The sequence below is a fragment of the Hibiscus syriacus genome, unplaced genomic scaffold (genome assembly GCF_006381635.1).
Source record: "Hibiscus syriacus cultivar Baekdansim isolate YM2019G1 unplaced genomic scaffold, ASM638163v2 tig00110683_pilon, whole genome shotgun sequence".
NCBI lineage: Eukaryota > Viridiplantae > Streptophyta > Magnoliopsida > Malvales > Malvaceae > Hibiscus > Hibiscus syriacus.
The window spans coordinates 3,675,106-3,688,643 of record NW_024062823.1 but is presented as its reverse complement, the minus strand read 5'-3'; the positions used below and the strand labels follow the sequence as shown (position 1 = coordinate 3,688,643).

Here is a 13,538-nt window from a genome sequence, read left to right as displayed (position 1 = left end):
TTATTATTCTTCTATTAATATATAATTAAAAATAAAAAAATAAATCTGAAAGTTAGAGTAATTAAATTAGAAGGAATTTGAAAGTTAAGTAATTAAATAAAAAAAATTAAACTTTAGTGACCAAAATAGGAATAAAAAGATAGTTAAGTCATGAATGTTGCAATTACACATAAAAAGGTACCACATGCGAATCACCCGTTAAATTTTTAACGGCGAGATACTTAAACGAAACAAAAACTAATCATTATGTATGATATTGAAAAAAATGAAATTTAGTTACTAAAACAGACCAAAAATTATAGTTTAAGTACTAAACGTGTAATTTATCCCAAAAATAAAAAAAAAATAAGGTTTTTCATTCTGAAAAATGAAACCGCATAAACATCAACAACAAAAAATTCAAATAGAAGCCTTATTCTTTCTTCATTACTATCCAGGTGATTCTCCTTCCCTTGAACGTAACCTGAGAATGGTTAAGAAGCCTGGACCTCCTAAAAAACATAAGTCCTTCACTTCCTTCTCATTACACTCCTCCAAAGCCACCACTATCACTCCACCCTTTCTCACAGTCCTCTCCATCTCCCCTGCACACTGCAAAGGATACATTGCCTCTTCCAAATGACCAGTAAATACGACATCGAACGCCCCATCGAAGAAAGGAAGATTATGGGGATCGGCCCGGCTAACCAGAGGCAACGACTCTACCAGTTCAACACCTGTGACATCCTCTACGCCCATTTTGGTTAGAGCCATGATCTCATGACCAGCCCCAGCTGAGACACACAGCACTTTGGAGTGGTTCTTTAGGACACCCATTTGGTACAGTTGGGTGAAGAAACGAGTGTAGGAAGAAACCTTGGTTATCCAAGATTTAGAGGACCAGAGGCGATCATTCTTCCTGTGAAGAGGGAGGTAGTAGCGGGCGGAGAATTCACAGGTGGATTTGGGGAATCTAAGGTGAGGCTTTTCGGCGCTTTAGCTGGGATGCATGTTTCTGGGACATGGAGTAGGAGCAAAAGGAGAATAAGTGTTGCTATAACGGTTGATATGAATGATACTTTGTTTAGGACTTTCTGTATGTGCCTCTCCATTTTAGTTTTTTTATGTGATTCTCGACTTTTACCATAGAATTGGAGCAGCCACTTTCTCCAATAATGGGCAGAGTGAGAATCAGAGCAGAAATGTTCATGAGAGAGGACATGTTTTATGTCTTTGTTTCTGCGTTTCCTCTTCCGTTCATAAAATGGTGAGCTTTTGTATTGTCAAAGTAGACAGCACAACTAGCCTTGAACTGGAACCAATTCCAGTGAGAATCTTTGTATTCTATTGCACTTGTAAACTGCGAGACAATAGACGATACACGCACGAACCGTTATGCTAAATTTAAACTGCCAAGTTATTGCATGAAAGACAACAAAATGACCCTAATCAAGAAAAAGGAGAAAAATACATGCATAATCATAAACAATTCAAATAAAAATGTTATTCATGAACTAACCCACAGATTAAATGTCTTAAAAAGGATTCCCAAAATGTCATGACAGAGAGAAGCCTGAATTCATGCTATCATGTATAGGCCGCTATTCATGTAACAGGGAATTTTTAAGCTTATGGATTGCCAAATAGAAGCACAAAATGGCCACTACAAGACCAAATCAAAAGGAAAACATGATGTTGGATTTGCATCCAGAAGCTACAAAAACCATAAACATGTGAAGAATAACTTCGAACTAACAAGAATACCAGAAAACATGACTCAAGCCTTGAGCCCTTCACATATAGATTATGAACAAATAAGAGTACACAATTGGGCAGCCATGGCCCAGGCCTGTGGCCTATAGCCCTATTTAGAGAGTATCTCAACATAGTCATGATCATATCAAATACTGAAAAGCAGGATCTATTACTCTTAACGTAAAGGCAAACTAAATTTAAATTATATCTGAACTTCTACTACTGCAAATTGTTAAATCAGAAACTCAAAAACTTACCAACTCAAGATAGACCACCAAAATATAAGAACCTATTGTCTTATAGGTGAAAACTGAAACTTCTAACAATTCATAAATGGTAAAGCTATGTGTTTCCACTGAATGATTACACAAACAATGTCAGCGCCATGCAATATAATTGGACTATAAATTCATAATTCTAAAAAGTACAATAAAATTGAAAATACACAAGTAAAAGATATACGTAAAACTGATCCTCAAAATAGGCCTCAATCAATTGCAAATATTTAAAACTTGTTAAACCATCTGAAACATGGATATGTGTATATGATCAAGGGTCCTCCAAATGGAAAAACTCATAGACTTACCAATTGTGAATTGTTAGAAGTTTTTCCATAACCATATAGGACACATACCCAATCGAGTTGAAAGGTTTATAATCCAGGAGTTTTTTTAGGGGAAAAAGTAATATCCTCAGATCTCATCAATGTCATGATCAAATGATAGTGAAGTTAAGGATTTTCATTAAAGTAAATGCACAATTCACACCTTCAGGGGTAGACAACGAAAGGAACAGGTTGGTAGCAGCAATGATAACGAAAATCAAGGAAGCTACTGAAGGTGAAGACTCTTATCATGGGCAACATATCAAAGCAGTTCAAATTATTTTAGCATATACTATGTTAACCAACAAAACATACAACTTGCTAGACTCAATAGCACCAAAAGCGAAGCAAGAGGTTTAACAGAAAGCACACATAAGAACAAGATGGGATTAAAAAACAGTAGGAAATTGACGAGCCTAGCTTTCAGAAGGCAGTGGTTAAAGGAGATGAAGTTACTAACCTTGACAGAACATAAATGCAACAAATAGATATGACCAAGCAAATTTATTGAGCATTCAATAACGATTCAACAACTATTAGTCCCAACTCCCAGGGCAAGTTAGCCGCATCAGTACTCCTATAATGTAGCCATTTTAAAACACAAATCTCTTATGATTTTCATGGTAGACTACTGCTAATCAGTTAATCGAAAAGAAAATCATATGGCATCGAAACAAAGGTTGAAACAGCATAGCACGCTGTTTGTTTCATGGCATATGGGATTACCGGGGGAATAGAATGTCAGTCCCTCGCTTGGTTGGCCAGTAATCTTATTCCCCGGTAATCTTTTATTCCCAACAGTATATTACCAGGAATGTAATTCCCCTTCCTTTAGGTATTGTTAGATTACCGGGGTTTTGGACTAAATTGTCCTTAATTATTTTTAAAAAAATATCATTTTTCTGTCGTTGAATAATAAAAATTCTACGAAGGTTAAATTATAAATTTATCCTTAAATTATTTTAGATTTACAAAAAAATCCATAATTAGAATTTTATATGAAGTTAAAGGGTTAAAATAAAATTTTTCTCTTTAATTAAACCTATTTATCTTTTCAATTTTGTAAAAAATAATTATATTAATTTTATGAATTTAAAATTTTTAAAGAACATTTATAAATTAATTATAGTAATATTATAGTATAATTCAACTTGTTAAAAAAACAAATATATAATAAGGATAATTTGGTAAAATATACATTCCAATAATCTTTTATTTCTTTAACCAAACACGGTAATCTTACATTCCTGCTGAACGAACCCAACAAAAAATACAACATTCCTGGTAATCCTATTCACCGATAATATTTTATTCCCACTAGTAATCTTACATTCCATGAATCAAACACACCCTAAGAAAGACGAAAAAAAATATAGAAAACCATGCAAATGCCCAGCGATTTCCATAAAGAGCCTACACCAAATCAGCTTAAAAAAGAGAGAGCGATTCTTCATATAAACCAAAAATAAAGAAATACTATCGATGCCATAGCTGATAACAAATGCAAGAATTGACAATCAGAAATAACTGATTCATTTCAAGGAGTTCCAGATCATTGGGACGAAAAAGAAAAAAGAAGGTATGCTGCAAAACGAATTTGCAAAAGAGAAAGAAATTATAGCTTCCAAACATGAGAATTAGAAATGTAATACAGGAAAGCAGTAATTATCAAATAGAACATGCAGAATCTTGAAGATAAAAACCAAAAATTTTAACCTTGGAGTTGGAACGGGCATCCCCTCGTCGGCTTCGTTAACATCAGATGTGACGTATAGGTGGAGCAATATATCAAGTGGGCTTCCTTATGGGGCCTAAATTGAGAAAGCCCGCAGAGAGAGCATTCAAATGGATGTAAACATATTTCAAATATTTATATGGTATCCTCAACTAAATTAAGGGAAGAATATAACAAGGTAGGGTAAAATTTTACTCGACTAAAATAATTCATATTTTTATTTGACTCAATTTAAATTAATTTGACTCATAATTTTATAAATTTGATTCAACTTAAAAAAACTCAAATTCGAGTCGAGTTATAAAATAGAACTCAAATAATTTGAATAACAACTCAGATTTTTTAGTAATTGGTAGATTGACTTTCAAGTTTGAGTCGAGACCTTCAACTTTGTATAATGTATGTATATCACATATGAAAAAATATATATTATTATACATAGTTATAGAAAATTGTTTAAATTTGAATTGAAAGTATCATAATATTATAAATATTTACATTTAAGTTTAGGCTTAATTTAAAAATAAGTGCTCAAATTGTACAATTTTTCGTATTTAGGTGCCTAAACTATTTTACGATCAATCTAGGTGTCTAACTTTTCAAACGTTACACTTTTAGGTACATGGACTATCACCGTCGTTAAACTCCATCGTTAAATGACACATGTTGTTTTTATAAAATCTTAAAAAATTTATTTTAAAAAAATACACTTAAAATATTATATCTAAAAAACCATTTTTCTGAAATTAGAAAAAAAAATCTCAAAAACTTTTAAAACTTTATTTTAAATCCTCTTGCCACCACCGACCATCATTATCGTCATAAATTGACCAAAATTCTAATGGAGTATGACCGACGAGCACCCAAAGGTCGAAACCTCCTACTCAAACCTCTAATTGTAGCAAAATTAGCGATAGAAGTGAAAATTGTTGATTGTAAAATGTTGCATTTACGTCGTCGTCGGGGCGCTTAGCATGTTGTAAAAATATGGGAGTTCTGGTCGTAGGTGGTTGGCTGGTCGTACATCATTGGATGGTCGACTGATTGATGATGGTGACAAAGAGACTGGAATCAGGGTTTTAGAATCTTTTGATTTTTTTTAGTTTTATAACATTTTGGGTTTTTTATTTTAAAAAATATAACTCTAATTTTTTAATTTAAATAAATTTTTTAAATTTTTATAAACATTACATGTATCCTTTAACAGCGTAATGTAATAGTCATGGCGGTCCAGGCACCTAAAAGTATAACGTTTTGAATTGACCGAAAAATAGTTTAGGAGCCTAAATGGGAAAAAGGGTATGGTTTGGGTACTTATTTTTATACTAATCCTTAAATTTAAAAAGAAAATAAAAAAACTTACTCGGCTCAAAAGATTTTCAAGAAAAGTTAGAGTTATAAAACATAACTCGTCAACTCAAATAACTCAAAATATTTTAACTCGATTCGTCTCAACCGAACACTCACTCCTAAATATAACATCTGTAATCTATAATAATACATTTTGTATTGTACAAACTGGAACCTTCAAAGCCATGTATTGATACTCTCTTGTTATCTTCGTACAGTGGAGCTTTTGAAAGAGTTAACTTCTTTAAATTCTTATATAATTTTAGTGATCTTTAACTACTAATTAAATGAAAATAATTCCCATTTCATCGTTAACATTAAAATAATAAAAACATAATATTATTTAAATATCAATGAAGAAATGATAAAATATTTTTTAATAAATTAATGCTTGAATAATTGAGGAAATATTTGGTGAAAAATGATAGTCCAAAATTAGCAAAAGATTCGGTAGCATAGGGACGGTTTAAGTAGAGATGGATCATTATTTTTAATTTTTTTATATTTTAGAATTATTTTATATGCTTTTTATTAATAATATATTTTTTCTAATGAAATTTTATACATTTATCTTTTATCATAAAATTTTGTATCCAACTCTGGAGTTAAATATGTTTTAAAACTATATTTGTATCTTTATAATTTTCTTGTTAGTATCGAGCAAGTTGATTGATATCACGATTTTCCCATTTCCCGTTAATTTCTAAAAGACTTAATACAAAAAATAAGTGCTCAAACTATACATCTTTTTTTAAATAAGAGTCTAAACTATATTTTGACTCATCTCGGTGTCTAACGTTACAAACGTTACACATTTAGGTCCCCTGGCCATCAATAATGTTAATTTCTCTGTTAAGTGACATATGTCAAAACCTAATAATTTTAAAAAAATTATTTAAAATTAAAAATTGAAATTATATATATTTTAAAAAGAAATCACAAATTTGAAATAAACCTAAAACTTTGAAAACCTTCATTTCAGCCCCTAAACCCACGTTGATCGCCGCTTTTTGCCGTCGACGAAGCTCTACCTGACCTCTCCTCCCCTGGCAACTAAAACCCCCATGAAATTATGATTGATCGACGACGAATCAATGTTTTATACCTAACGAACCCTATGATGAAAATCACGATCCCATGCGATTCTGATGGCCAATCGACTGAAACTACGACGACATTTGAGTAGGAGGATAGTAGGGGCTATGTCGGTGGCGGTGGTCATGGCCGGAAAGGGCGGCAGAGGCATATTAAGGTTATGATTTGATATTTCGGGGTTGTTTTATCATATAATAAAAGTTAGTGTTTTTTATAAATATCATAAAATTTTAAATATTTTTAAAAAATTAAATTTCAAAATACCATATTGTGATATGTGTCACTTAACAGGAGAAATTAACGATGTTGACGGTCTGAGTACCAAAATGGGTAACGTTTGTAACGTTAGGCAACTGGATGTGTCAAAAAATAGTTTAAGCACCTATTTCAAAAAAAAAAAAAACAGTATAGTTTGAACACTTGTTTGGTATTAAGCCTTTCTAAAACTAAATTTCTTTATAATTTTATTGTTAGTATCAAACAAGTTGATTGATATCACGATTTTTCCATTTCCCCCTAATCTTTAAAACTATATATATATATATATAATTTTCTTGTTAATATCAAGCAACTTGATTGATATCACGATTTTTTCATTTCTTCCCTAATTTCTGAAACTATATTTCTTTATAATTTTTTATTAGCATCAAGCGGGCTTATTGATATTACGATTTTTCCATTTCCCCATATTTTTTATAATTTTCTTCTTAATATCAAACAAGCGTATTGATATCACAATTTTTACATTTCCTCCTAATTTCTAACGGAGGATTGCAAGAATAACCTGACTAGTGAATATCACATGTTCATCCTTAGCTAAGACGTTACAAATACAAATCCGCATCAATATATGGATGTCCCTTGTTCCCATATGTAATGGGATAAGGGGAGGTAAGATAGTAGGTTGCCCCCAATACCAGGTTGAGAGCAGCTTCCATAGAAGACCTCCGAATTATGAAATGCCCTCCGTAAGACTCGATCTCACGACCTCAAGGTTAAGAACCTTGTGCTCTACCAACTGAACTGAATAGTCATCTCACTTTATTATTTAATAAATATTTGAGTGTTGTACGTTTTAAATAGTTATAAGCATGGGAAGTGTTAGTTTCCATCCCTATTGAGTTGCCATAGAAAAATATTAAAGATGACACTTGACAACATGTCCACAATTATAATAATTCTCATAGTATTAGATTTAGATTTTTGTTTATTTTAAAAGGCCATTTTCCTAATTGTCTCTCTGGTGGTAATGTTAACCATATCAGGTAGATGAAAACATTTAAAATATATTTTTAGAATAATTTTAGAAAATAAATTTATTTTCTTTGCTATTAGTATATTTTTTTTATTAATTTGATTTTCTTTTTGAAAAGTCTACACTTCTTATGATTGGATTTCACTTAATAAATCCAAAAGGAGAGGTATACGGTATACCTACTACGAGGGAAGTGATTTTTCTTCTTATTTTTTTAACAATGAGAAATGAATTTTATTAATAATGAGAGGAATCAAAATTACAATGCATCAAAATATAGAAAGAAATTTGGAAACAATAATCACCAAAATACTCATACAAAAGTAAAAATTAAAACTAAAGATACTAAGAAAATTAAAACCTTCTAATGAGAATGGCGACCAACAATCAAAATCCAATAACCTTCAAAAAATCTCTTTATCTCTGTCAAATGAGACACTTGAGGAAATGATAAATTCATATTTCCTCATTTGAATAAATCCATATTTGTCATATTTCTTATTTGAATAAATCATATACGTGCATATTTGCCATATTTCTTATTTGAATAAATTCATATTTGTCATAGTTGTAGACACTCATTTTTTTCCGGGACTTTTTTATATAGTATAATTTTTATATATAGTTTTTAGAAAACGGTTTTAAACATATAATATATACTTTTTAAAATTCGCATTTTTGAAAATATTTATATAATTTTGAAAAAGATTTTTGGAAAATATATATTATATAGTTTTGAAAACGTTTTTGAAAATATATATAATATATAATTTTGAATTTTTTTTGAAAATAAATATATAATATATAGTTTTGAAAACATTTTGCAAATTAATATAGTGTATAGTTTTTAAAAAATAATATAAAAACGTATAATATATAATTTTTTGTTAATGGTTTTGAAGCATAATAAAAAAAATATATATATATATATATATATATATATATATATATATATTTATGATGATTTTTGAAAGCGTTTCATTTCATTTTATTTATTATTTTATTTTAATTTTTGGTCCTGATCCAAGTCCAAGGCCCAACTGGGTAGCCTGACCCAGCAGACTCGGTTCAGCCCAAAGGAAATTAGGGTTTCGTAATGAGGAAGGGCGTCGCATGGTGTAGCGCGTGAAGCCACACGCTAGTAGATTTCCAGTCACCGGCCGGAACGTCCGGCCGAAGAACCTGGGACTGCACCATCCCGAAGAACCCTACTCCTTTCGGGGCTCAAAACAGTCAAAATCGGGGCTATAAAAGCCCCGGTGAGGCCAAGCAATGGGGACATGAACGATCTAAAAAAACAACCGGAGCCAAACAACGAAACACCACGACAAAAATCAGATTGAAACACAACACAACGAAACCAAACGAAGAGAGCAACATATCTTGAGCAGCCAAATACCAGCAAAAAACAGAGGAAAAATGAAAGCAAATACCAGCAGTTGAACCAACCAAAACACAGACATACAAAGAAGTAAACATTGGAAAAAACAAAGGAAATCAAAGAAAATATCGGTGTGAAATCAAAGGAGGAACGACCACCAGAACTAAAAAGATTGCCGTGAAACAAAGGTAAAGGCCATAACTTTGGAGCTTAGATCTACTTCGATTGAGGCATTATCTCATTTTTGTAAGGGTGGATATAGGTTCACGGGCTCGAGGGGAGTATTTCGGGCTTGGTTAGTTATTTCCGGCCACCGGAGGCGGTGGCCAGAGCGGCGACGGGCGGCGGAATAGTGACCGGCCTTCGGCCGGTCGGTTTTGGGTTGAGAGGTTTCTAGAGAGGGGAGAGTTTTTTTTTAGTTTTGGGTTCAAAATGATATTTTTTTGGTTTAGGGGTATTTATAACTGAGGGACCACTATGTAATTAGCCAATAGTTAAATTATTTTCGTAGTCCCTCATATTTTGATGTGTAATTCATTTTGGTCACCTGTTGTAATTTCGCCCTTGAATTTCAAATTTATTCAATTTAATCCCTGTATACATTTCTTATATTTTGCAAATTGGTCCCCTAACTTTTTATTTTTCTCTTGCAGCTCATTTTTAGCATCAATTTGATCGATGAATTTCAATTTATTCGGATTTAGTCCTTTAAGTTTTTATTTCGTTCTTTTTCCACTTTTTTTTATTATTTAATTTAACATTTCTTTTTTTTCTTCATTTTAAAAATTAACATTTTTTTAATATTTTTATTATTTATTTGTTTGTTTCCTTTAAAATTGTTTTCTAAATTATTCTTTCTATTAATATGATTTTATTTATGTATTTATTTTTAACCCTTTTTTAAACCTTTTTTCCTCTTTTATTTAATATTTATTTATTTGTTTTTATTTTTTAATTTAACATTTTTTTTGACTTTTTCAGTAGTAATTTCAATCGATCAAAGGTAAGCAATTCGAATTGAATATTTTAATTTTAATTTTTTCAATTAAGACAACCGACAAATTAAATGGTACTGAGAGGGCAATTCAAGGGTGCTAATCCTTCCTTGACTGTAACCGACTCCCGAATCCAACATATTTCTGGTAAAACGCATATCAAGTAAGATGGTGTCTGATCAACCTAAATATTTTATTAAATGATCGGTGACGACTCTAACATTTTATTCAAGTCGAAGCCCAATTCCGGGCCCACCCAAAAGACGACTGCGATAGCTTGGTGAATATGCTGGGGACAGGTAAGTGAGTCAAGCCAGAATTAATATTTAGTTGTCTTTTTAAGCGAAAAAACAGATTAAATTTTAATTTAATTATTCGATTCTTGTTATTTATCTTTGATTATTTTTCAAATAAATAGTTGTATTGACGTTTTTTTCAAAGATTTCATATTTTTGAAAAAGTTTTCATCTCTGGCTCTATACCCAAGCTTCGAACCCTTCTTAAGTAGGGTGAAAGTGACGTCTTCGTGAGAATTTATTCTCCGCATAGGCCTAGCAAGTAACATTCGGGATTCATATACCTTATATCTTCGTGTGAATTTATTATCCGCATAGACATAAGGGAATGTATCCTCTCGAGTTTAACGTAGTCAACATAAGCTTGTAATGGGCTTAGGACTAAGGGTCTGGCAAGCCCAAGGGGGCACCAGCAAAGAGAACTCGGGTACCTTCTTTAGAACCTAAATCGGGAGACTACAGGGAATTAGAGCCCACCCCGAAACTCTTTTTTAAAACCTAGGATGCTTGGATTATCTCTTATTTTACTTTCTGTTCAAAGCATGCGAGCTAGATAAATGTGCAGTTAGGATTTGCTTAAAATTAGAATGGGGGTAGAAAGCATGTATGTGTAAGAATTAAAGCATGTTGGGTATATATCATGTGGGGTAGGACTTTTTATTTTCATTATTATTTTTTTTATTTTATCCTTATCTCACTAACTTTTTTCCTTTCATTTTTGCTTTCTTTTACTTTATTTTTTATTATTTACATCATTCAAAAATAGATGTTGATCCACAAAAAACATGCTCGTTAAACATAAATAATTTACATTAATGGACAAAGGGGTTGTAATACAAGAGATGAAAAACGCAGATGTCCGGATATGGTCAGAAAAGACTCAGAAGGAAAAGGAGGATAATCTGCAAGGCAACTATGTGCCATATTCAATCAAGAAGACATGGTTCCCACAATCAAGTACATCAAAAGTTAACTTTTTCAAAAATGGGTTGGCAAAGGTTGCAGGGGCAAGATGAGAAAAATGTTACTGACCTAGAGAGTCCCTTCAAAGATAACAAGAACAATATGGCAAAGCGATCCCTGAAATTAGAGGCCATTGTTGACAAATTCAGGAAACAGGAAAATGAACTCCAGATAGTTCCTATTGATGGAGGGCTCCAATGGCGTTTCCGTTAGGGAAAAGGTTTAGCAAATGATGAAAGCCAGAGATGCAGTCATTTGATACTTCTGGGAATAAGTACAAAAATAACCTTGTCACTTGCAAGGTTTAGCCAGAGAAGCTTGAGCGATTCGACAGGGTATTCAATCGGTGACAGACGAAGGAAGAAGATAAGTCAACCTGTCAGAAGTTGTTCGGGGTCTAAAAGACTTAGTCAAAATGTACCTTTAGGGGTTTTTTGTCTTTTAAGAAATAACACTTTTGTCTCAATAAAGATTATTTATAATAACATACGCATTTTTGGATCAATGCCTCGAACATTTCATGCATAATTCAGTTAGATATATTTTGCATTTTGTTATTTTCATTTCTTTACATTTGCATTAACTAATAGAAAATTTCTCATCAAAAAAGGGAACAAACACTGAACATACCGCCTCAACCATTGAACATAACTTATCTACATAACACTCGTTCAAAAAAGAAGAAGATGGAAGCAAAAAACCGCTAAGCTCGAAGAGAACATGTTGAGGTTGTAGAGGGAGTTAGAAGAAAAGATAAGCCATAATAATCAAAGTACTCTGGATACGATCACTAAGAGCCAAGAGTCCTTGGTCGATCAGATTATTACCAAGTTATTTGGCTTACATCAAAGTGCACCTGGGGCAGGTTCGTATGATGGAATAGCCATTCCACCTACCCCGCAAATGGTTATTTCACCTAGAATCTTACCAGGACTACGAGGGGACTCACACGTTACAAAAGCGAAGGCCTCTTCTACTGTAAGGATATAGACTTCTGTATCCAACCCTGAGAATAATTCAAATGATTATTATATACCAGATTTCGATGAGGAAGACAAGGTAAAGAAAATATAAGAGAAAATCAAGCTGCTGGAAGACCAAATGAAGGTGGTTAAAGAAGACCATGGCTACTACGGAGTTAATGCCGTGAAACTCAGCTTAGTCCCAGACTTGGTTCTTCCTCCGACCCAGAATTTGAGAAGTTCGAAGGGAACAGTTGCCCATCCATCCACATCACCATGTTCTGCTGAAAGATGATAGGATATGTAGGAAACAACCAACTCCTGATCCATTGCTTCTAGGAGAGTCTGTCGAGCCATCCGATGCTATAATTAACTAAGCCGATCCCATATCAAGACTTGGAAGGATTTAGCCAATTTATGGAACAATACAAACACATCAATCACATGAGGCCAGATCGAGTTATGCTACAGAGCATGGAGAATAAGCATAATGAAAGTTTCATACAATAAGTAAAGAAATGAAGGGATTTAGTTGTGCAAGTTTATTCGCCCTTGGATAAGAAGGAAACCAGGAAGCTCTTCATGCAAACACTGAAGGCTCTTTATTTTGGGTACCTGGTTGCAATCATATCTGGAAATTTTTCTGACTTAGCCATGGTCGAGGAGATAGTAGAAATGGCCATAAGGCAAGGTAAGATCGAGGAAGGGGAGGCCATTAAAAACCTCCTATGAAGAAGAGGGATGGAGAGATTAACAATGTCAACACCTACAACACCAATAAAGGTGTTACAACTATCAACCCAAAATCAACTACAACTGTACCATCAGGTACTTTTAGACAAGATTCAAGAGAACCTATTAAGGAAAGGGAAAGGGAATATTTCGACCCTATTCCCATGACCTACAAAGAACTATATCAACAACTTTTTAACACTCACGTAGTATCACTATACCCGGTGGAACCCATGAAGCCCCCATTCCTCTAGGTGGTATGATGAAAATGCTCATTGTAAATATCATGGCGGTGCCCTAGGGCATACTATTGAGAACTGTTTCGCATTCAAGAGAATCGTGCAGAAAATGCGTAACAAGAATTGGATCGACTTCAACAACTCGGGGGCATCCAAATAAGGAAGAAGATCATTTCATTCCATCATGAAGCTTTATT

At 32.9% G+C, this 13,538-nt stretch overlaps 1 protein-coding gene across 1 annotated transcript; it reads right to left on the bottom strand.

The window, feature by feature from the left end:
- Positions 1-429: 429 nt before the first annotated feature.
- Positions 430-816, bottom strand: LOC120138301. The gene has a single exon (XM_039153811.1). The coding sequence runs from the start codon at positions 814-816 to the stop codon at positions 430-432; it is 387 nt and encodes a 128-aa protein (XP_039009742.1).
- Between the last annotated feature and the right edge of the window lie 12,722 nt (positions 817-13,538).

Coding starts and splice junctions, on each gene's coding strand:
- LOC120138301 (XM_039153811.1), bottom strand. CDS start 816: ATGGGTGTCCTAAAGAACCACTCCAAAGTGCTGTGTGTCTCAGCTGGG.